Source organism: Cuculus canorus, chromosome 28, assembly GCF_017976375.1.
Source record: "Cuculus canorus isolate bCucCan1 chromosome 28, bCucCan1.pri, whole genome shotgun sequence".
Classification (NCBI taxonomy): Eukaryota; Metazoa; Chordata; class Aves; order Cuculiformes; family Cuculidae; genus Cuculus; species Cuculus canorus.
In genome coordinates, this window is record NC_071428.1 from 1,637,088 (window position 1) to 1,660,801 (window position 23,714).

Here is a 23,714-nt window from a genome sequence, read left to right on the forward strand (position 1 = left end):
TTCCGGGGTCCCCGGTTCTCCATACCCCCCCGGTGCCCGGTTCTGGGTCTCCTGTTCTCTATCTCGGTCCCGGTGCCCGGTTCTGGGTCCTCGGTTCTCCATTCCCCCATCCCCGGTGCTCAGTTTTCCGTGTTCCGTTCTCCATCGCCCTCCCGGTGCCCGGTTTCCCATCTCCCCCCCGCTCTCCAGTCCTCCGTGCCCGGGTCTCGGTGCCCGGGTCTCTATCCTCCACATCCCCGGTGCCCGGTTCTGAGTGCCCGGTATTCCAGCTCCCACTGCCCGGTTCTTGGTACCGTTCTCCATCTCCTTCTCCGTTCTGAGTGCCCGGTTCCGGGGGCCCGGTTCCCCCCTCCCGTGCCACGTTCCGCATCTCCCCCCGCCCGGTGCTCCATCGCCTCTCCCGGTGCCCGGTTCTCCACGCCTCTATGTCCTGTTCTCCCTTGTATCCAGTTTCCCCCCCCCACCCGGTGCCCGGTTCCCTCACCCGGTGCCCGGTTCTCCACCCCTCTATGCCCAGTTCCCCCCCCCTCCCGGTGCCCGGTTCTCCCCCCCCCGGTGCCCGGTTCTCCCCCCCCCGGTGCCCGGTTCCCCCCCCTCCCGGTGCCCGGTTCTCCCCCTCCCGGTGCCCGGTTCTCCCCCCCTCTATGCCCGGTTCTCCCCCCCTCCCGGTGCCCGGTTCTCCATCCCTCTCCCGGTGTCCTGTTTTCCATCCCCCCTCCCTTCCTCGTTCCCGGTTCCCCCCTTTCCCCGTTCCCCCCCCCCCCCATCCCCGGTGCCCGCAGGGCGGAGCGGGGCGGGGCTCCCTCGGTGCCAGGCACCGGCGGGGGGGGGAAAAGGAAGAGGGCCGGGGGGGGGGGGGGGGGTATACCGGACTCTCCCCGGTCCCCGTTGTCGCTCTGACTCAGCTCCCCCCACCGCGCACCCCAAATCCCGGTGGGGGGGGGGGGCGGGGGGGCACCTCCCGAGGGGCGCGGTTTGGGGGGGGGGGTGGGGGGGGTGAATGGATGGATGGATGGGGGGGGGGTCTGACGGTCACCCCATTCCTCCAATGAGAAACCGGAGCGCGGGGGCGCTGCCCAATGAGCTCCCGGCGGGGGTGGGCGCTTCCTGGAGTCCCGGTGGCGGCGGTGGCGGCGGTCCCGGGAGGGAGGCGGGAGGGGAGGGGGGGGTGGGGTTGGGGTGGGGGGGGTGGGGGGGGCAGCGGGAGGGGCGCGGCGGCTGCAGGTGAAGGCGGAGGCGGAGCCGCCGGGACCAGCAGGTGAGAGAGGCTCGGACGGGACCCACCGACGACATTACCGACCCCACCGGCACCGGTTCTACCGGTTTTACCGGGACCGGTGCGGAGACGGCTTTTTTTTGTTGTTGTTTATTTTGTTTGGTTTTTTATTTTATTTTATTTTATTTTTATTGGTTTTTTTTTTTCTTATTGCACCCCCGGTTTTGCGGTGAGTTACGGCGATGCTACCGGGGACCATCGGGGCGAGGAGCATCTCCTCCTCCCCGCTGCGCGCTTCCCGTACCCCTTATCCACCGGTGGTACCGGCAGCCACGTCGCCCCGGGGGGGGGGGGGGCGATAGTCACGCGTGGGGTCTTCCTTCACACCGGATTGTGCCTTACCGGCGCGTTCTATGGGAAACCGGAGATCCCGGTGGGTCCCCAGAACGGCTGCGAAAGCTCCGGTTGCGGTGCCGCCATCCAGCCGGGATCTCCGGTGGGTGCTCGGTGTCATCCCACCCCGCCTTGGCGAACGGTTCGGTAGCGTTCCCGGTTGTACGGGGCACCGGGTAGCACCAAGATGAGTATCCCGGTGGCACCGGGTGGCACCGGGTGAAGGGTCTGAACGGGCCTGATGACTCGGTAGCACCCACCGAGCACCGGTAACACCCGCCAAACACCGCCAGCACCCACCAAGGCACCGCAAACGCCAACCGAACGCCGGTAGCACCCACCGAGCACCGGTGGACTCTGCCCTGCGTGCACCCAGCCCCGCCGTCCGTGTCCCGTCCCCCCCCCCCCACCAACCGGCCGCCCCACCGGCTGTTTGCCCGGGGTGGGGTGCGGTATTTACCCTCCCGCCGTGGCCCGCGCCACCGTCTTGCGCCGTGGCCGCCCTTGACCTGTGTCTGCTTTCGCCTGGCGAGTGGACGCGGTGCCAGCTTTCGCTGTAGGGTGAGTCTTGCCATGCCTCAGTTTCCCTTTAGGTTCTCTGCAGCTTAGGGGAGGTTCTCCCTGCTCTGGCACAGAGGCACACGGCAGCAGCCGGTGAGTCGAGGCCGCGGTGGCGATCCCGGTGATTCGAGGCCGCGGTGGCGCGATGCCGGGTGCCAAGGGAGGGTCCGGGTTTGGGAACTTGGGGTGAGTGCGTGGGGAAAGGGAAAGCGTGGGGCAAACGAGAGTGGGGGGCAGGGGGTGGCCTTGCTGGGAAGAGGGGGGCTCAGGCGTGGGGTGACCAGTGAGGGGGGGGGATATCGTTTGTGGGTGCTGGGGAGCCCCTGAGGTCCGGGTGCGGGTTGGGGCCAAACTGGGGGTGGCCTTGCTGGGAAGAGGGGGGTACAGCGGGTGAAGGCACTGGGATTGAGGAGTTGGGGTGACCACTGATGGGGTCGATGTTGTTTGTGGGGGCTGCGGATCCTCGGAGATCCGGGAGAGGATTGGCTGCTTCCCGGTGCCGAGAGCAGAGCCAGACTGGGGGTGCCCTTGCTGGGAATTGGGGTGCCAGAGTGGGTGAAAGTGCCAAACCCAGGCATGGGGTGACCGGCGGGTGGGGGGGACATCAGTTGTTGGCTCTGGGGACCCCCTGAGACTGGGGTGCAGCCTCGCTGGTTCCCTGTGCCGGGAGCAGAGCCAGACTGGGGGTGCCCTTGCTGGGAATTGGGGGGTCAGAGTGGGTGAAAGTGCCAAACCCAGATATGGGGTGACCGGTGGGGGCGGGGACATGTGTTGTTGGTTCTGGGGACCCCCTGAGACTGGGGTGCAGCCTCGCTGGTTCCCCGTGCTGGGAGCAGGGTCAGCCTGGGGGTGCCCTTACTGGGAATTGGGGTGCCAGAGTGGGTGAAAGTGGCAAACCCAGGCATGGGGTGACCGGCGGGTGGGGGGGACATGGGTTGTTGGTTCTGGGGACCCCCTGAAACTGGGGTGCAGCCTTGCTGGTCCCCCTTGGTGGCAGCAAGGCCAGCCTGGGGGTGCCCTTACTGGGAATTGGGGGGTCAGAGTGGGTGAAAGTGCCAAACCCAGATATGGGGTGACCGGCGGGTGGGGGTGACATGGGTTTTTGGTTCTGGGGACCCCCTGAAACTGGGGTGCAGCCTCACTGGTTCCCCATGCTGGGAGCAGGGTCAGCCTGGGGGTGCCCTTACTGGGAATTGGGGGGTCAGAGTGGGTGAAGATGCCAAACCCAGATATGGGGTGACCGGCGGGTGTGTGTGGGGGGTGGGGATGTCGTTTGTGGGTACTGGGGACCCCCTGAGCTCGTGGCCCAGTCCGTCCGCCTCCCGTCTGTGGCGGCGCGGCGGTGCCGAGCCCCAGGCCCTGGCGCTACGGCGCTGCCAGCTGGTGCCGTGCCCCCTCGGTGCACACGTGGCACGAGCGCCTCAGGCCTGAGCGCAACGGGGGGGCCCCCAGCGTAGCCCCTGCACCCCAACCCTCAGGGTGGCTCTTGGGGGGGTGTTGCTGCCCCACACCCTCCGCAGGAACTTCTCCTTCGGGGCAGGCGGTGGATGATGAAACCGTGGAGAAATCTCTCCTGGCAGCACGCGGGCTGCTGGCGAGAGCCCCCGGGAGCCCGCGCTCCCCCGCCGCCGCCAACACCGCCTTTCCATGGTAACCCCACGGCGGGGGCCGGCAAGGAAGGGGGTGGTGGTTGGTGCTTTCCCGGCTCTCCCCATATTCCCTCCGGTGTCCCCGCCACGGCCCCGCCAGCGTGGGGAAAACCCGGCGAGAGGTTGGGCTGAGACCCGACAAACTCGCTTCATGCCACGGCCGTGACGCTCGAGTGGCCGCGCAAGGCAGCGGCGGTTGTGCCCGGTGCCGGGACTTCTGCTCGGTGACCTTCAGGGCCACCTGGGGATGGGGAAAAGGGTTGGCGTGGTGGGAACCGCGCGGTGCCGCGTACCCCCGGCGAGAGCCGGTGGCGTGACTTGGCGTGGCCAAGAGGGGACGGAGGGAAAATGAAAGCAGGTGATGCGGAAGGAGAAGTAGGTCAGGCGAGCTCTGGCCTCTCCCGGCAGCCTCGGCTGCGCCGCGCGCTCCGCTCTGCCGTGGCTCTGTCCCCAACCGTGTGTCCCCCCATGGGCAGCGCTCGGAGGGGACGGTGAGTACGGAGGGGGCTTTGCAGAGCGTTGCGCGGGATGGCGATGAGGCGCTGGCGCGCGGTGGGCACGGCGGTTGCGCTTGGCGTCTCCTCCGTGGGCTGTGGATGCGGTGAGGGTGAGCAGGAGGATGCTCCGCTCTGGGGGCCAAACAGGGGAAGGGGATTCCCATCCCGCTGAGGCACCGTGGGGACATCCCGGTGGGATTCGGGTTTGGGGACAGCCCCGCGTGCCACGCTGGGGTTGGTGCCCCGTGGGACGGGATGCTGTCGGCCACGGCACGGGATGCTTGTCGGGGTCTCGGTGGCTCGGAGAGGCTGCGGCGGGCACAGCCGCGCTGGCAGCGCTCCGTGGGCTCAGGGTAGGGGGGATTAAAGCCGCCTGTGCCCCCCCCTCCTTCCCTCCCCCGGGATCAGCCGTGGGCAGCGGGGAGCTGGCAGCAGGCAGCTGCCGTGGGGGCGGAAGCCGGGCTATTTCGGGGGGTGGCAATGGGGGGGGCTGTGGGCTGGCACTGTCCTTGCCGGGTGACCCCAGCAGCGCCAGCGCCGCCCCGGTGCCACCGCGGCGGTGCTTGGGGTGCCATCAGGGCGAGGACCCCACGGTTGGGCAGGAGATGCCACCAGCCTGGGGGGCACCTGGGTGGGCCGGTGGGGATGTGGGGTGCTGGTTCTCCTCCGAGGGGCACCCGAGGCGGCTCACGCTGCGGCCCCGCTGCCACCGCCACCTCTGTGCCCGCCACCAGGCGCGGTCCTGGTCAGGACTGGGTTGAGCGCTCCGGGTGATGTCCATCTCCGCTTTGCCCTTCGTGGTGCTGGTAGGGTTGACCTGGCCACCAGCTGGCCTTGGGTCCCTTCCCGGTGCCACTCGCCGTGACCACGGCCGTGTCCGCTGCGCCGCGGGAGCACCTGGGGATGGGTTTCACCCCACATGGGGTTCAAGGTTGACCTTTTCCTTCCTGTTCCCCTACATCCCGAACTCCGTTCCTACAACCCCTTCATTCCTTTCCTTCCTCATCCCCCTCTGCCTGCGCGTGGCCTCGCGCCGCGGGGACAGGCGGTGTCTGGCCTGGCGTGGCCTCTTCCCGGCATTTGGAAGCCCATGGGGGGACCACAGAGGCTGCGTACCCATGGGCGCATCCGTCTTGGCCATCCCTGGGGCGAACAGAGTGGCCGTGGGATCCCCGACTGGCGGCAAACTGGGATGCGCCGTATGGGGATGGTGATGCCCATGGCTGAGGTGCCCATCCCGCTGGTGCCGTGTGGGAGCCGGGATGCTGCAGGAGCACGTGGCAACGGGTGGAGGACGATGGATGAAGGTCAACCCATCCTCTTTAAAGACCGGGGTGTCCCCAGCGAGGGGTGGGCACCGTCGATGCCCCCCTCCAAACCGGGGCGAGCGGCACTTCGTGGCCAATGCATGGGCGGTTGCGACACCCCCCCAAGGGTTGGGGGGGGACACACGGTGACTCACCGCGGCGGGGCCCGGCCACCAGCAGGAACCCTGAGTCAGGGCTGCGTGCCCATGCCGTGCCCCTCCCTGCCCGCCTCGCCCACCTTATCTGCCGCCCTTAGCACCTGGCACACCTGGGCCGGGGGGGGGCTGGCGCCGTTCCCCCCCTTTATGGGGAGCAAAGGGCAGCCGGAGGGGGTGGCGGGCGGCTGCCGCGGCCGTCCCTCCCTACCGGTGATGCCAGAGCTGTGCCCACCGACCCGTCGTGGTGGGCATCACCGCTTAGCGCCGTCGCTGCTTCTCTTCGGAGCGCATCGCGGTTGGTGCACGGTGACGGGGGGGGGGGACGCCGCGCCGGTGCACGGTGACCCGCGGCGGGCGAAAGGCCCCTCTGCCCGCTGGTGTGGTCGGGTTCTTGCACAATCCGGCTCTTTCCGCCAACGTCGTTGGGCACGGAGGCGCCCTCCCTGCCCGGTGACGCGGCCGCGCTGGTGAGGGACTCTTCCCCTTTCTGCTTGGCCTGGAGTTGCCGGGAGCACCGGCACCGGGTCCTGGTTGTGCCAGGGCTCTGCAATGGGGCTGCCCACAGGTTGGGGGGGGTTGGCTGCTCCATTTAGGGGGTTGACCGCTCCATTCGGGGTTCAACCGCTCCATTTGGGGGTTTGGCCGCTCCATTTGGGGGTTTGGTCTCTCCATTGGGGGGGTTTGGCCGCTCCATTTGGGGGGGTTTCACCGCTCCATTTGGAGGGGTTTGACCGCTCCATTTGGGGGGTTTGACCGCTCCATTTGGGGGTTCAACCGCTCCATTTGGGGGTTTGGCCGCTCCATTGGGGGGGTTTGACCGCTCCATTTGGGGGTTCAACTGCTCCATTTGGGGGGTTTGACCGCTCCATTGGGGGGGTTCGGCCGCTCCATTTGGGGGGTTTGGCCGCTCCATTTGGGGGGTTTGGCTGCTCCATTTGGGGGTTCAACCGCTCCATTTGGGGGTTCGACCACTCCATTTGAGGGGTTTGGCTGTTCCATTTAGGGGTTTGGCCGCTCCATTGGGGGGTTTGGCCGCTCCATTTAGGGGTTCGACCGCTCCATTTGGGGGTTCGACCGCTCCATTTGGGGGGTTTGACCGCTCCATTGGGGGGGTTCGGCCGCTCCATTTGGGGGTTTGACCGCTCCATTTGGGGGTTTGGCCGTTCCATTTGGGGGTTTGGCTGTTCCATTTAGGGGTTTGACCGCTCCATTTGGGGGGTTTGGCCGCTCCATTTGGGGGTTCGACTGCTCCATTTGGGGGGTTTGGCTGCTCCATTGGGGGGGTTTGGCCGCTCCCTTTGGGGGTTCGACTGCTCCATTTGGGGGTTTGGCCGCTCCATTTGGGGGGTTCGGCCGCTCCATTTGGGGGGTTTGGCTGTTCCATTTGGGGGGTTCGGCCGCTCCATTTGGGGAGCAGCCCCAGTGCAGCACCGTGGCACGGCCGCGGCAGGGCCGGTGTGGGCGGCCGGGGCGGGTGCTGGGTGCCGGTGGCGGGGTGTGGGGTGCGCTCCCCAGTCTGGTAATTGCTGTTTAGCCGGGGACGCCGAGGGTGTAATTAGAGGGGGGATTGCGTGAACCTGCCCGCGGCCCCGGGGGGCTGTCGGGGGGGACGAGGGGGGTTTGGGGGGCAAACGCCGCGGTCCGGTTGGGGCCATGGCTGAGTCTCCAGCCCGGCTCCCCGTATGCTGTATCCCCTGTGGGAGCTCAGGGAGCGGTTTTTGGGGGGCAGAGGCGGGCTGGGGGGCGGCGGTGGCGCTGGGCGGGCAGGTTGGGGCACGCTGCACCGAGCCCAGCCCTGCGGTGGCAACCAAGCCCGCTGCCGCCCAGCGCAGGCGCCATCCTGCCTCGGCCAAGCTGGCTGCGGCCAGAAGCGAGCACCCAGAGCTCAGCACCCAATGCCCAGCGCTCAGCATCCAGTGCTCAGCATCCAGTGCTCATCACCCAATGCCCATCACCCAATGCCCAGTGCTCAGCACCCAATGCCCATCACCCAACGCCCAGTGCTCAGCACCCAGTGCCCATCACTCAACACCCATCGCTCAGCACCCAATGCCCATCACTCAACATCCAGCACTCAGCACCCAATGCCCAGCGCTCAGCACCCAATGCCCAGCACCCAATGCCCAGTGCTCATCACCCAATGCCCATCACTCAGCACCCAATGCCCAGTGCTTAGCACCCAGTGCCCATCACTCAACACCCAGCGCTGAGCTCCCAGTGCCCATCACCCAGTTTCCAGTGCTCAGCACCCAGTGCCCATCACCCAATGCCCAGTACTCAGCATCCAGTGGTCATCACCCAATGCCCATCACTCAGCACCCAGAGCCCAGCACCCAGTGCCCATTGCTCTGTCCCCAGCACCCAATACCTGTGCCCAGTGCCCATCGGTGAGCTCCCAGCACCCATCGGTGAACTCCCAGCACCCAGTGCTCAGCACTCGATGCCCATCACCCAATGCCCATCACTCAGCACCCAGTACCCGCACCCAGTGCCCATCGCTCTGCCCCCAGCACCCAATACCTGCGCCCAGCACCCAGTGCTGGGCTCCCAGTGCCCTGCCTTGGGGTGGCGAGAGGGTGAGGGCTTGTCCGACGCCTCGGCACAGGGAGTCGGAGCAGGTGGCGAGGAGGGGATGCTGTTGGCGAGGAGGTGATGCCGTCAGCGAGGAGGTGATGCTATTGGCGAGGAGGTGATGCCGTCGGCGAGGAGGGGATGCTGTTGGCGAGGAGGGGATGCTGTTGGCGAGGAGGGGATGCTGTTGGCGAGGAGGGGATGCTGTCGGCGAGGAGGGGATGCTGTCGGCGAGGAGGGGATGCTGTTGGCGAGGAGGAGATGCTGTCGGCGAGGAGGTGATGCTGTCGTCGAGGAGGTGATGCCGTCGGCGAGGAGGGGATGCCGTCGGCGAGGAGGGGATGCTGTTGGCGAGGAGGTGATGCTGTTGGCGAGGAGGTGATGCTGTCGTCGAGGAGGTGATGCTGTCGGCGAGGAGGGGATGCTGTCGGCGAGGAGGGGATGCTGTTGGCGAGGAGGTGATGCTGTTGGCGAGGAGGTGATGCTGTCGGCGAGGAGGGGATGCTGTTGGTGAGGAGGGGATGCTGTTGGCGAGGAGGGGATGCTGTTGGCGAGGAGGGGATGCTGTCGGCGAGGAGGGGATGCTGTTGGCGAGGAGGGGATGCTGTTGGCGAGGAGGGGATGCTGTTGGCGAGGAGGGGATGCCGTCCGCGAGGAGATGATGCCGTCGTCGTGGAGGGGATGCTGTCAGTGAGGAGGGGATGCTGTCGGCGAGGAGGGGATGCTGTCGGCGAGGAGGGGATGCTGTCGGCGAGGAGGGAATGCTGTCGGCGAGGAGGGGATGCTGTCGGCGAGGAGGGGATGCTGTCAGTGAGGAGGGGATGCTGTCGGCGAGGAGGGGATGCCCGCAGCACGGCGAGCGCGTCCTGTTGGCACTGGGAATTTCCTCCTGTAGGAAAAGGGGAGCTGAGGCGGTGCCCCCCGCCCGGTTCCGGCGTTGGCGCCCCACCGCCCGGTTGCCGTCTGTGAAGGGTTAATGCCGTGTGTGTTCTGGGAAGCAAAGCGGGGCTGGGAGGTGCGTGACCCGGGGTGTGGGCGTCGACTCCTTTTGAGGTGGGATCCTGCGCTCGAGCGCAGCGAGGAGCAGGGCCAAGTTCACACACAGCACCCTCCTTCCCCTCCTTGCCGCTCGCGGGCCGCCAGCCGGCCGCCGCGCAGCGCCGAGCCACGCCGGGACGCACGCCAGGTGAGCCGTGTGCCCACCTCGCCGCCATCAGCCAGCGCGGCGGAGAAGATGCCGGAATGCCGGGGAGCGCCGGGCACGGGGAGGGCCGGGAGCAGCCGCGCTGGCACCAACCGCGATGCTGGCATCGCCCAAACCCTGCGCTGCCGGTGGGATGGGATGGGACGGGCACTGAGGAGCAGGTCACCGTGGCCTCCCTGCCTGCCCTGGGAAGGTTTTGGCAGCGTGCGGGGTCCGCTGTGCCAGCGCGGGGCCGGCGGGCAGAGGTTTGGTGCCGGGGGCTCAGTTGCGCTGCTCGATCCCCGCTGCAGGTGTTGGCGTTGGTGCTGGCGACGCCGACGTGCTCGCAGCCGCCTGCTTTGCCGTGGCAGGGCTGCCGTGCCAGGCTGGCACCGCACCCCGGGAGCTGCGCCGGGTGGCACTGGATGGCTGCAGAGGCACAGCTCAGCCACGGTGCTCAAACCCCCTTCCTCGGTGCCGACGGCTGCCGTGTCTCGGCTGTGGTGCTCAAACTCCCTTCTTGGTGCCGATGGCTGCCGTGTCTCGGCTGTGGTGCTCAAACTCCCTTCTTCGGTGCCGACGGCTGCCGTGTCTCGGCTGTGGTGCTCAAACTCCCTTCTTGGTGCCGATGGCTGCCGTGTCTCGGCTGTGGTGCTCAAACTCCCTTCTTCGGTGCCGACGGCTGCCGTGTCTCGGCTGTGGTGCTCAAACCTCCTTCCTTGGTGCCGATGGCTGCCGCGTCTCGGCTGTGGTGCTCAAACTCCCTTCTTGGTGCCGATGGCTGCCGCGTCTCGGCTGTGGTGCTCAGACCTCCTTCCTCGGTGCCGATGGCTGCCGTGTCTCGGCTGTGGTGCTCAGACCTCCTTCTTGGTGCCGATGGCTCCATGCCTTGGCCATGGCACTTGGACCCCCTTCTTTGGTGCCAGTAGCTGCTGTACCTCGGCCACGGCACACAAATCCCCTTCCTCGGTGCCGATGGCTCCGTGCTTTGGCCGTGGCATCCCGGCTGTGCCCATGAGGCACTCGAGGTGCCGGCGGAGCGGGAGCACTCTGGGATGCGTTGCCGGTGCAAAGAACCCAACAGCAGCGTTGGGCTGAGCCGTGGCATGGCTCTCGCTCTCTGGTGCCGTGGGGCCGTGTGTGGGGCTGGGTGTGGGGCTGGGGGCTATGCGTGGGGCAATGTGTGGGGCTGGGGGCCATGTATGGGGCCATGTGTGGGGCTGTGGGCCATGTGTGGGGCTGTGTATGGGGCTGGGGGCTATGCGTGGGGCAATGTGTGGGGCTGGGGGCCATGTGTGGGGCCATGTATGGGGCTGTGGGCCATGTGTGGGGCTGTGTATGGGGCTGGGGGCCATGTGTGGGGCCGTGTGTGGGGCTGGGGGCCATGTGTGGGGCCATGTGTGGGGCTGGGGGCCATGTATGAGGCAATATGTGGGGCTGGGAGCTATGCGTGGGGCTGGGTGTGGGTCTAGGGGCCATGTGTGGGGCTGGGTGTGGGGCTGGGGGCCATGTGTGGAGCAATGTATGGGGCTGGGGGCCATGTGTGGAGCTGGGGGCCATATGTGGGGCAATATGTTGGGCTGGGGGCCATGTGTGGGGCCATGTGTGGGGCTGGGGACCATGCGTGGGGCTGGATGTGGGGCTGTGGGCCATGTGTGGGGCTGTGTATGGGGCTGGGGGCCATGTGTGGAGCAATGTATGGGGCTGGGGGCCATGTGTGGGGCCATGTGTGGGGCTGGGGACCATGCGTGGGGCTGGATGTGGGGCTGGGGGCCATGCGTGGGGCCATGTGTAGGGCTGGGGGCCATGTGTGGGGCTGGATGTGGGGTGTGGGGCAATGTGTAGGGCTGGGGACCATGTGTGGGGCAATATGTTGGGCTGGGGGCTTTGCGTGGGGCAATGTGTGGGGCTGGGGACCATGTGTGGGGCCATGTATGGGGCTGTGGGCCATGTGTGGAGCCGTGTATGGGGCTGGGGGCCATGTGTGGGGCCATGTATGGGGCTGTGGGCCATGTGTGGAGCCGTGTATGGGGCTGGGGGCCATGTGTGGGGCCATGTATGGGGCTGGGGGCCATGTGTGGGGCCATGTGTGGGGCTGGGGGCTATGCGTGGAGCTGGGTGTGGGGCTAGGGGCCATGTGTGGGGCTGGGGACCATGTGTGGGGCTGTGTGTGGGGCTGGGGGCCATTTGTGGGGCCGTGTATGGGGCTGGGGGCCATGTGTGAGGCAATGTGTGGGGCTGGATGTGGGGCTGGGGGCCATGTGTGAGGCAATGTGTGGGGCTGGATGTGGGGCTGGGGGCCATGTGTGGGGCTGTGTGTGGGTCCGGTGGGTGTCTGGTTCAGCGCTCCCCTTCCTGCGTGACTCACTCTCCCCGATGCGGCTGTGAAGTCCCTCGACAGCATTTGCGCCTCTCGTGATCGAACACTGCAGCTCTCGGCGGCGCTTTGGGGTGGCGGTTGTTGACCCTCTCACCCCCTTTTTTTCCCCCTCCCATAGAGGGAATCAACCGGACCCCCCCCGGACACCTCCTCCCATCCTACATCCCCCACTCTCCGCCGCGCCCGGCACCGTGCCGGCTGCCGTCGTGACTTCACGGCACAGGATAGAACCAACCCCTACACCGGGTGGGTTCTACAGGAGACGGAACCCCCCCGGAACCCCAACCCCACCGCGTACGGCTGCGCCGAAGCAACCGGAGCGCCGGGCTCGGGAGGGCTTGGCAGGTGAATGAGGACTGGCGACGGTTGCGGTCCGCGCCGGCGGCAAGATGTCACGGTGACCCAAGTAGGCATTGTTCCCTTTGCCACCCGCCCCACCGTGGGAGCGGGTGATGCGTGGGGAGCGACTCCCCCTTTTCGCCGGCCCCGTACCGCTGCCGCAGCCGAAACAGGCCCGGCCGCAGGCATTGACGTAACCGAGAAAGCTTTGGCGCAGCGTGGCGAGCGGGTATGGCTGCCAGCCCCCTCCCCATCCCATAACCCCCCCCCGTGCCGTCGTCTCCTGGCATCGGCCGAGGAACTTTGGGGGGGTCTGGGGGTGGATGGGGCCCCCTCACACCTCATCCCCCCTCCCATTTCCTTATCGCCGCCGCCATCTCCTCGATGGCAGCACCCGCTCAGCATGTGACTTCGCTCCGGCGAGGAGGATGCGCGGCGGAGGCGGTGGGGGTGTCGGCGAAGAAGAAGAAGAAGCCGTAAATGGGTGGTTTTGGTGTGATGGAAAATCCCGCTCTTGCCACCCGCTTCGCCCCCGCCCTGCTTCGGCTTCACGTCTTCGTCCACCGGCATCCGGCCCTGCCGCTGCTCCCGGGGGTCCCGGCTCTCTCGCCGGGTTGAGCCGTGGCTCTGCCGAATGGGCGCCGGCGGTGCTGAGAAGCTCCTCAGTTGCGTTGTGGCATCACGAAGCTGACGGCTTTGGTGGTTCTTCGTTGGGTTGGGGTTCAACTGCAGCGCCAACGTGCCAACCCCAGCCCCGGCGCGCACCCCAGACCCGGTTTTTGGGGTACCATAGGGGGGCAAAAGTTGGAGGGGGTCCATCCTGCTGCCAACGATGAGCGTTGACCGGGGTTTGGAGCCCCCGATGGCGTGGGAGGTGTCTCTGTGGTGAAACTGGTTGGGTTTGGCGCTCCCTTCCAACCCAACTCACTCTACCAACCGCCTCATCCACGACCCCCACCCGCCTCAGCCCCGGGACCCCCGCGTAGCCCCCATCGCCCCCTCGGCGGGCGCTGCGTCACCGCAAACGCCCTTCTTTCTGCCTGAGCGCCGGCGCGGGGGCTCTCACCCCCTTAATCCTGCCCCGGCTCCTAATCCGGCCTAATCCCACCGGGGGCTGTCGCTGCCTGTTGGCTCGCGGGGCTCTGATGCTTTAATCCCCCCCTAATCCGCTCGCCCCCGCCGCCACGGGGACCCCGAGATGGCGCCTGGGCAAGAGTGGTTGGGAGGGGGCACCCATGGGTGCTCGGTGCCAGCATCCCGGGCGGTCGGCGCTGCCCGGTTCCCAGTTTCAGGGGCGGTTGCCGCCTGCCATGCCGGTCTGGCCTGCTTGGCAGCGGCTGGGGCGGCTCCGCAGCCGGTTGCTCCGGGGCCGTTCCCAGCCGCCTGCCGAGGCAGCCCCAAGCTGGCGGGCGCCCAAAACGTAGGGAGCGGCCGGCACGGGGATGGGCCCCTATGCCGGGGGGCCGCCGGCCGCGCCGCCCCTCCGTGGGCAAGAGGGGGCACGTTCCCCCGCGCCCGCCGACGGCACCGCGTGGCTTGGCACGGGAAGGAACCGTCTGGTGGGGTTCAGTTCGGATGGGGCTGGTGGGGCTCAGCGTGGCCTGGTGAGGGCCAATGCCAATGCCACCATGGCTTGGAGGGGTTCCAGGCATGGTTGGATGGGGTTTGGAGCCCCTCAGCCAGTGGGAGGTGTCCCTGCCCATGGCAGGGGTGGGACTGGATGGGCTTTGAGGTCCCTTCCAACCCAAACCATCTCATAGCTCCATGATTCTCGCTTGACGTCAACCAGAACCATGAGATCCCATCCCTGGAGGGGTTCCAGGCCAGGTTGGATGGGGTTTGGAGCCCCTCATCCAGTGGGAGATGTCCCTGCCCCTAGGCTGGAACTGGATGATCTTTGAGATCTCTTCCCACCCAAACCATCTCATGGTTCCGTGATTCCCACCTGACGTCCACCAGAACCCCCAGATCCCATCCCTGGAGGGGTTCCAGGCCAGGTTGGATGGGGTTTGGAGCCCCTCATCCAGTGGGAAGTGTCCCTGCCCGTGGCAGGGGGTTGGACTGGATGACCTTTGAGGTTCCTTCCACCCCAACCCATTCCTCAATCCCACAATTCTCCGAGCTGATGGCCAGATGGCAGCACCAGAGTGCCCAGAGGGCATCACCCATGGGTTGCCATGGAGTTGCCAGCCACGTTGCCGCACTGGAGCTGCAACCGCTGCGGGTGAGGAGGGCGGTGGGCTCCCTCTTCCCACACGCTCCATCACCCACCCGTGCCGTCTCCGTGGGGACGCGCAAATCCCCAACTCGGCACCACGGGGACGCCAGGCGCCGGTGCCAGGTTTATGGCTGTGGCCAAGCCCTGCCAGGCGTGGGAAAGGCCCGGCTGGTGCCGGCAGGGCTTGGCTGGGCGCGGAGCGGCCGCGGGCTGGGGCAAAGCGGGAGGGAGCGGGGGCAGAAGCCGCCGGCGCGGGTGCTGATGCTAATCTGCGGTGGCAGGAAGCGTGGCCCCCGTTCCCAGCCCGGTTTGGGTTCCGTGGGGCGGCCCCCCAGCCCTCGGGGCCCTCTTCCCGGCACTCAGCCACCCACCCGCCGCCGGCGAGACCCGCGTTCCCAGGAGGAGGCTGCAGCGAGCTGGTGGCTGCGTTGGGGTTGCGCCGGCAGGTTGGGGGGCCGAGGGGACGGGTGGGTGGGTCGGCGTGCAGGAAGCGCCGCGTTCCGGCACCGTTCAAAGGCGCCGCGCTGAGATTTCCCCCTTTGCTGTGGCAGCGGCGCGGGGAAGCCGGGTGACGGCGGCGGAGGAAGCGGGGGGCTGCGGCAAGGGGGGGCTCGTTGCCACCAACCTCAGCGTGGGGTTAGGAGGGCACCCTCTATCCTGCCCTGGGTTGGTGTCCCACCAAAACCCCAGCCCTTGGTGCCACCGCTGAGCGCCGTTGGCTTTGTGGTGGAGCTGATGGCTTCGTTGGCTTTCCTCACACGTTGGTTTCATGGTGGAGCTGATGGCTTTCCTCACACGTTGGTTTAATGGTGGAGCTGATGGCTTTGTTGGCTTTCCTCACACGTTGGCTTCATGGTGGAGCTGATGGCTTTGTTGGCTTTCCTCACACGTTGGCTTCATGGTGGAGCTGATGGCTTCCCTCACACGTTGGCTTCATGGTGGAGCTGATGGCTTTGTTGGCTTTCCTCACACGTTGGCTTCATGGTGGAGCTGATGACTTCCCTCACACGTTGGCTTCATGGTGGAGCTGATGGCTTTCCTCACACGTTGGCTTCATGGTGGAGCTGATGGCTTTATTGGCTTTCCTCACACGTTGGCTTCATGGTGGAGCTGATGACTTCCCTCACACGTTGGCTTCATGGTGGAGCTGATGGCTTCGTTGGCTTTCCTCACACGTTGGCTTCATGGTGGAGCTGATGGCTTCATTGGCTTTCCTCACATGTTGTTTTTATGGTGGAGCTGATGGCTTCGTTGGCTTTCCTCACACGTTGGCTTCATGGTGGAGCTGATGGCTTTCCTCACACGTTGGTTTCATGGTGGAGCTGATGGCTTCGTTGGCTTTCCTCACACCTTGGCTTCGTGGTGGAGCTGATGCTTCAACCACGATGTCCAGTGCCGGTTTGGGACCATCTCATCCTTCCCGCAGGTAAAGATGATGACCAGCCCAGAAGACGACCTCATCGGCATCCCCTTCCCCGAGCACAGCAGCGAGCTTTTGAGCTGCCTCAATGAGCAACGCCAGCTCGGGCTGCTCTGCGACGTCACCATCAAGACACAAGGATTGGAATATCGTACCCACCGCGCCGTCTTGGCCGCCTCCAGCCGCTATTTCAAGAAGCTTTTTGCCGGACCGGGACCGGGACAAGAGGTTTGCGAGTTGGACTTTGTGGGACCGGAGGCTTTAGGAGCGTTGTTGGAATTTGCCTACACGGCGACGCTCACCATCAGCAGCGCCAACATGGGCGAGGTGCTGCGCGCCGCCCGCCTGCTGGAGATCCCTTGCGTGATCGCTGCCTGCGTGGAGATCCTGCAGGGCAGCGGCTTGGAGGCACCTTGCCCGGATGACGGCGACTGCGAGCGCGCCCGACGCTACCTGGAAGCTTTCGCTACCCTTCCTGAGGGCGAGGAGCCCCCACCACCGCCCCCTCGCCCCGTCGCCCGTCGCAGCAAGAAGACGCGCAAGTTCCTACAAACGTGCGGCTCTCGTCTCAACAACCACGCGGAGGAGACGCCCGCTGAGGCCGAAGGCTGCGGCAGCCCCACGCTGCCCGCCGAGCCGCCCTCGCCACCCCTGCCCGAGGGGTTACCTCTACCCTATGACAGCTTTGAGCTGCCCGAGGAGGAGGAGCTGCCCCCGCACCCCTTCCCCTTCCCCTACCAACCCCCCCTGTCCCCCGAGGATGCCGATGAGGATGAAGATGCCATCGACCCCGACCTGATGGCGTACCTGAGCTCGCTGCACCATGAATCGCTGGCGCCGGGGTTGGATACGCCTGACAAGTTGGTGCGTAAGCGCCGTTCGCAGATGCCCCAAGAGTGTCCCGTCTGCCACAAAGTCATCCACGGTGCCGGTAAATTGCCCCGGCACATGCGCACGCACACGGGCGAGAAGCCCTTCGCCTGCCAGGTCTGCGGCGTTCGCTTCACACGGTGAGTGTTGCCGGACGGGTGAGCCCTGATCCCATCCCTGGAGGGGTTCAGTGTGTCTTTGGGGTCTCTTCCCATGATCTTTGAGGTCTCTTCCCATGATCTTTGAGATCTCTTCCCACCCTAAACCATCTCATGGTTCCATGATTCCATCTTGGCATCCACCAGAACCCCCAGATCCCATCCCTGGCGTGGTGCAATGTGTCTTTGAGGTCTCTTCCCATGATCTTTGAGGTCTCTTCCCGTGATCTTTGAGGTCTCTTCCCATCCAAACCATCTCATGGTTCCATGATTCCAACTTGACGTCCACCAGAACCCCCAGACCCCATCCCTGGAGGGGTTCAGTGTGTCTTTGAGGTCTCTTCCCATGATCTTTGAGGTCTCTTCCCATGATCTTTGAGATCTCTTCCCACCCTAAACCATCTCATGGTTCCATGATTCCATCTTGGCATCCACCAGAACCCCCAGATCCCATCCCTGGCGTGGTGCAATGTGTCTTTGAGGTCTCTTCCCATGATCTTTGAGGTCTCTTCCCGTGATCTTTGAGGTCTCTTCCCACCCTAAACCATCTTATGGTTTCATGATTCCAACTTGACGTCCACCAGAACCCCCAGATCCCATCCCTGGAGGGGTTCAGTGTGTCTTTGGGGTCTCTTCCCATGATCTTTAAGATCTCTTCCCACCCTAAACCATCTCATGGTTCCATGATTCCATCTTGGCATCCACCAGAACCCCCAGATCCCATCCCTGGCGTGGTGCAATGTGTCTTTGAGGTCTCTTCCCATGATCTTTGAGATCTCTTCCCACCCTAAACCATCTCATGGTTCCATGATTACAACTTGATGTCCACCAGAACCCCCAGATCCCATCCCTGGAGGGGTTCAAAGCCAGGTTGGATGGGGTTTGGAGCCCCTGAGCCAGTGGGAGGTATCCCATGGGTGCCGCTGGATGGACCGGATCATCCCGGCCTGCTGGGTACTTGATGGCATCCCAGTGCCCGGCACCCTGGCATGGTGCATTGTGGGTCCACAGGGTCTTCTACATCCTATGGATGCTGCTGGATGGATCAAACTGTCGCTGCCCGCTGAGTACCAGGAGCATCCCCCACTGCACGTCTCCTGCCAGCCCCGCTGGGGCCCGGCCGTGTCCGTGCCGTGGTTCTGTGCATCCCTGCCATGTGGCTACCATCCTTACCATGGGGCTACCATCCCTGCCATGGGGCTACCATCCCTGCCACAGGACTACCTTCATCTCCACAGCCAACCAGCTGCTTCCCCAGGGACATCAGCCACCCTGTGCCCTGCAGAGCACCCTTGTCATGAGGCTACCATCCCTGCCATGGGGCTACCATCCCTGCCATGTGGCTACCATCCCTGCCATGTGGCCACCATCCCTGCCATGGGGACTACCTTCATCTCCGCAACCAACTGGCTGCTTTTCCAGGGATGCTGTCCACCTGGTGCCCTGCTGTGCATCCTTGTCATGTGGCTACCGTCCCTGCCATGTGGCTACCATCCCTGCCATGGGGACTACCTTCATCTCCGCAGCCAATCGGCTTCTTCCCCAGGGATGCTGCCCACTTGATGCCCTGCCACCCATCCCTGCCATGTGGCTACCATCCCTGCCATGGGGCTACCATCCCTGCCATCTGGCTACCATCCCTGCCATGGGGCTACCATCCCTGCCATGTGGCCACCATCCCTGTCATGTGGCCACCATCCCTGCCATGTGGCTACCATCCCTGCCATGTGGCCACCATCTCTGCCATGGGGCTACCATCCCTGCCATGGGGACTACCTTCATCTCCGCAGCCAACTGGCTGCTTCCCCAGGGATGCTGCCCACCTGATGCCCTGCCACCGATCCCTGCCATGTGGCTACCGTCCCTGCCATGTGGCCACCATCCCTGCCATGGGGACTACCTTCATCTCCGCAGCCAATCGGCTTCTTCCCCAGGGATGCTGCCCACTTGATGCCCTGCCACCCATCCCTGCCATGTGGCTACCATCCCTGCCATGGGGCTACCATCCCTGCCATCTGGCTACCATCCCTGCCATGGGGCTACCATCCCTGCCATATGGCTACCATCCCTGCCATGGGGACTACCTTCATCTCCACAGCCAACCAGCTGCTTCCCCAGGGACATCAGCCACCCTGTGCCCTGCAGAGCACCCTTGTCATGGGGCTACCATCCCTGCCATGGGGACTACCTTCATCTCCACAGCCAACCAGCTGCTTCCCCAGGGATGCTGCCCACCTGATGCCCTGCCACCCATCCCTGCCATGGGGCCACCATCCCTGCCATGTGGCTACCATCCCTGCCATGTGGCTACCATCCCTGCCATGTGGCTACCATCCCTGCCATGGGGACTACCTTCATCTCCACAGCCAACCAGCTGCTTCCCCAGGGACATCGGCCACCCTGTGCCCTGCAGAGCACCCTTGTCATGGGGCTACCATCCCTGCCATGGGGCTACCATCCCTGCCATGAGGCTACCATCCCTGCCATGGGGACTACCTTCATCTCCGCAGCCAATCGGCTGCTTTTCCAGGGATGCTCCCCACCTGATGCCTTGCCGCGCATCCCTGCCGTGTGGCTACCATCCCTGCCATGTGGCTACCATCCCTGCCATGGGGCTACCTTCATCTCCGCAGCCAATTGGCTGCTTCCCCAGGGATGCTGCCCACCTGCCGCGCATCCCTGCCATGTGGCTACCATCCCTGCCATGTGGCCACCATCCCTGCCATGTGGCTACCATCCCTGCCATGGGGACTACCTTCATCTCCGCAGCCAACTGGCTGCTTTTCCAGGGATGCTGCCCACCTGATGCCCTGCCACCCATCCCTGCCATGGGGCTACCATCCCTGCCATGGGGCCACCATCCCTGCCATGTGGCCACCATCCCTGCCATGTGGCTACCATCCCTGCCATGGGGACTACCTTCATCTCCGCAGCCAACCGGCTTCTTCCCCAGGGATGCTGCCCACCTGCCGCGCATCCTTGCCCTACCACGCGGCTCCCGGCATCCCCGCGGCCAAGCGGCTGCTTCCCCAGCGTTGCCATCCGCCCTACGCCAACGTCTCCTTCTCCTCCCCAGGAACGACAAGCTGAAGATCCACATGCGGAAGCACACGGGCGAGCGGCCCTACTCGTGCCAGCGCTGCAGCGCCCGCTTCTTGCACAGCTACGACCTGAAGAACCACATGCACCTGCACACGGGCGCGCGGCCCTACGAGTGCTACCTCTGCCACAAGGCCTTCGCCAAGGACGACCATCTCCAACGGCACCTCAAGGGCCAGAACTGCCTGGAGGTGCGGACGAGACGACGCCGACGCGACGAACCCCCTCCTCAACCTACCGGACCCCCCGGGCTCGACCTCTCCAACGGGCGACTGGAGGGGCTGCGTCTCTCCATCGCTCATTTGTGGGGACCGGGAAGGATCAAAGAGGAGGAAGAGGAGCCGGAGGTTGAGGAAGGCTCTCAACCACAACCCCACGCGGCCGTGAAGGTGGAGACGGCGTAGGGCGGTTGATGTGTTGAGTTGTACCGGACCCGCCGGGGTTTCTCTTCCCATTTTTTTGCCCCCCCCCCGCCCCGTTACGGTTCATTCCCAGTTATGCAAAGGGGGGGGGGGAAGAAACTCCCCCCCCTCCCCTTTTAGCTGATTTGCACAATGGGGTGGGGGGGGGTCCCCAACTTTTCCCCCTATGCCACACCCGGGTACCCCCTTCTTGTGGCAGAGCCCCGATTTGGGGGGAGGGGGGGGGGGAATGAAGAGGGATCAGGGTGACCCCCCCAAAAAATCCCTCTCCCCCTCCCAGCGGGGATGGGGACCCATGGACCAAGCCCCCCCCCCCCCCCAAAAAAATAAACATAGGGGGGGAGAGGCCCCCACCCCGCGCTGTACATAGCTTATCCCCCCCCTAAGCAGCCCCCCCTCCCCGGCGAGCCCCCCCCTCGCCCCTGCACTCCTGGCTGCTTTCTCTTGGTTGCACTATTTGGGTGAGCTCACCCGGGTTGGGGGGGGGAACCCCAACCCCTACCCGACCCCCCCCCTCCTACAACCCCCCTTTCAACCAAAAAAAAACCCCCCCCCCCCACCTTGGCCCTGTGGGACCCCCCCTTCTTCTTGGGGTGACCGAGCACAGCGGTTACCCCCCCCCCCCCCAGAGCCCTTTGCACATGCGCCCCCACCCCCCCAAAATCCCTGAGTCCCCCAGGGGAGCAGAAGGGGGGGTTTATTTGCCTAAAAATAAGAGTTTATCTATATTTAAAGAGATGATGTAATATATTCCCCTCCCTTCTTTCCAAGCCCCTCCGCTGCTGCTGCCAGCACTGCCCGGGCCCCCCCAGAAACCCCCCCCCCCTTTTGCCCCCCCAACATCTTCTCCCTCCCCATGGGGTGTCGGGAGAAGGTGATGGGGAAGGAATTATTGGGGGGAGTTTCCACTCCCGTCATGGCTTTAAAAAGTGCCTTATGGTGAACTTGAACTTTTCGGCTACTTGAACCTCTCTGGTGTCAGGAACCAAACGAATCATGGGCGCCGCGGCGCCTCTGTCTGTCTGTCTGTCTGTCTGTGTTTGGTTTTCTTTTTGTTTTGTTTTGTTTTTTTTTTTTTTAAACGAAGGCTGCTTGGTAATAAACGGAGAAGCAGGGACACCCCCAAAGTGTCCGACCCTCTGTCCGCAACGGGGACCGTCACTCCGGAGCAGCTCTGGGGGGAGAAGAGTGGGGCTGAGGGGGCACCGTGGGGATGGGGGGGACCATAAGGATGGAGATGGGGGCACCGTGGGGATGGGGGGACCATGAGGATGGAGATGGGGGCACCGTGGGTATGGAGGGACCATGAGGATGGAGATGGGGGCACCGTGGGGATGGAGGGACCATGAGGATGGAGATGGGGGGGCCACGAGGGTGGAGATGGGGGCACCGTGGGGATGGGGGGCCACGAGGATGGAGATGGAGGCGCCATGGGGCTGGGTGGGCACCATGGGGCTGGAGGGACCATGAGGATGGAGATGGGGGGCACCATGAGGATGGAGATGGGGGGCACCATGGGGATGGAGGGACCATGAGGATGGAGATGGGGGCACCGTGGGGATGGGGGGCCATGAGGGTGGAGATGGGGGCACCGTGGGGATGGAGGGACAACGAGGGTGGAGATGGGGGCACCGTGGGGATGGGGGGGCCATGAGGGTGGAGATGGGGGGGCCATAAGGGTGGAGATGGGGGCACCATGGGGATGGGGGGACCATGAGGATGGAGATGGGGGGGCCATAAGGGTGGAGATGGGGGGGCCACGAGGATGGAGATGGGGGCACCATGGGGATGGGGGGGCCACGAGAATGGAGATGGGGACACCATGGGGATGGAGGGACAACGAGGGTGGAGATGGGGGCACCGTGGGGATGGAGGGACCATGAAGATGGAGATGGGGGCACCGTGGAGATGGGGGGGCCACGAGGGTGGAGATGGGGGCACCGTGGGGATGGGGGGGCCATGAGGATGGAGATGGGGGCACCGTGGGGATGGAGGGACCATGAGGATGGAGATGGGGGGCACCGTGGGGATGGAGGGACAACGAGGGTGGAGATGGGGGCACCGTGGGGATGGGGGGACCATGAGGATGGAGATGGGGGGGCCATGAGGGTGGAGATGGGGGCACCGTGGGGATGGAGGGACCATGAGGATGGAGATGGGGGGGCCACGAGGGTGGAGATGGGGGCGCCGTGGGGATGGGGGGGCCACGAGGATGGAGATGGGGGCGCCATGGGGCTGGGGGGACCATGAAGATGGAGATGGGGGCACCGTGGGGATGGGGGGGCCACGAGGGTGGAGATGGGGGCACCGTGGGGATGGAGGGACCATGAGGATGGAGATGGGGGCACCATGAGGATGGAGATGGGGGCACCGTGGGGATGGGGGGGCCACGAGGATGGAGATGGGGGCGCCATGGGGCTGGGTGGGCACCATGGGGCTGGAGGGACCATGAAGATGGAGATGGGGGCACCGTGGGGATGGGGGGACCATGAGGATGGAGATGGGGGGGCCATGAGGGCTGGGTGGGCACCATGGGGCTGGAGGGACCATGAGGATGGAGATGGGGGCACTGTGGGGATGGGGGGGCCACGAGGATGGGGATGGGGGGCACCGTGGGGATGGAGGGACAACGAGGGTGGAGATGGGGACACCATGGGGCTGGGTGGGCACCATGGGGCTGGAGGGACCATGAGGATGGAGATGGGGGCACCGTGGGGATGGGGGGACCATGAGGATGGAGATGGGGGGGCCATGAGGGTGGAGATGGGGGCACCGTGGGGATGGAGGGACAACGAGGGTGGAGATGGGGGCACCATGGGGCTGGGTGGGCACCATGGGGCTGGAGGGACCATGAGGATGGAGATGGGGGCACTGTGGGGATGGGGGGCCACGAGGATGGAGATGGGGGCGCCATGGGGCTGGGTGGGCACCATGGGGCTGGAGGGACCATGAAGATGGAGATGGGGGCACCGTGGGGATGGAGGGACAACGAGGGTGGAGATGGGGGCACCGTGGGGATGGAGGGACAACGAGGGTGGAGATGGGGGCACCATGGGGCTGGGTGGGCACCATGGGGCTGGAGGGACCATGAGGATGGAGATGGGGGCACTGTGGGGATGGGGGGCCACGAGGATGGAGATGGGGGCGCCATGGGGCTGGGTGGGCACCATGGGGCTGGAGGGACCATGAAGATGGAGATGGGGGCACCGTGGGGATGGGGGGACCACGAGGATGGGGGCACCGTGAGGATGGAGGGACAACGAGGGTGGAGAT

General features: G+C 65.5%; 1 protein-coding gene across 5 annotated transcripts; it reads left to right on the forward strand.

The window, feature by feature from the left end:
* The first annotated feature begins 1,194 nt into the window (after positions 1–1,194).
* On the forward strand, positions 1,195–20,646 carry ZBTB7B (zinc finger and BTB domain containing 7B). Of its 5 annotated transcripts, none has more exons than XM_054051077.1 (3): positions 1,195–1,258; positions 15,899–16,902; positions 19,997–20,646. In XM_054051077.1, exons 2-3 carry the CDS (start codon positions 15,905–15,907, stop codon positions 20,421–20,423), a joined length of 1,425 nt encoding a protein of 474 aa, XP_053907052.1. In that variant the 5' UTR covers positions 1,195–1,258; positions 15,899–15,904; the 3' UTR covers positions 20,424–20,646. The 5 variants fall into 5 exon arrangements, with proteins under 5 accessions (XP_053907052.1, XP_053907054.1, XP_053907055.1 ...); XM_054051079.1 differs by lacking the exon at positions 1,195–1,258 and adding an exon at positions 1,349–1,445; XM_054051080.1 differs by lacking the exon at positions 1,195–1,258 and adding an exon at positions 1,537–2,170.
* Positions 20,647–23,714: the final 3,068 nt, after the last annotated feature.

Coding starts and splice junctions, on each gene's coding strand:
- ZBTB7B (XM_054051076.1), top strand. CDS start 9,329: ATGCCGTGTGTGTTCTGGGAAGCAAAGCGGGGCTGGGAGGTGCGTGAC. Junction 9,539..15,898: donor CACGCCGGGACGCACGCCAG/GTGAGCCGTGTG, acceptor TCCTTCCCGCAG/GTAAAGATGATGACCAGCCC. Junction 16,903..19,996: donor TGCGGCGTTCGCTTCACACG/GTGAGTGTTGCC, acceptor TCTCCTCCCCAG/GAACGACAAGCTGAAGATCC.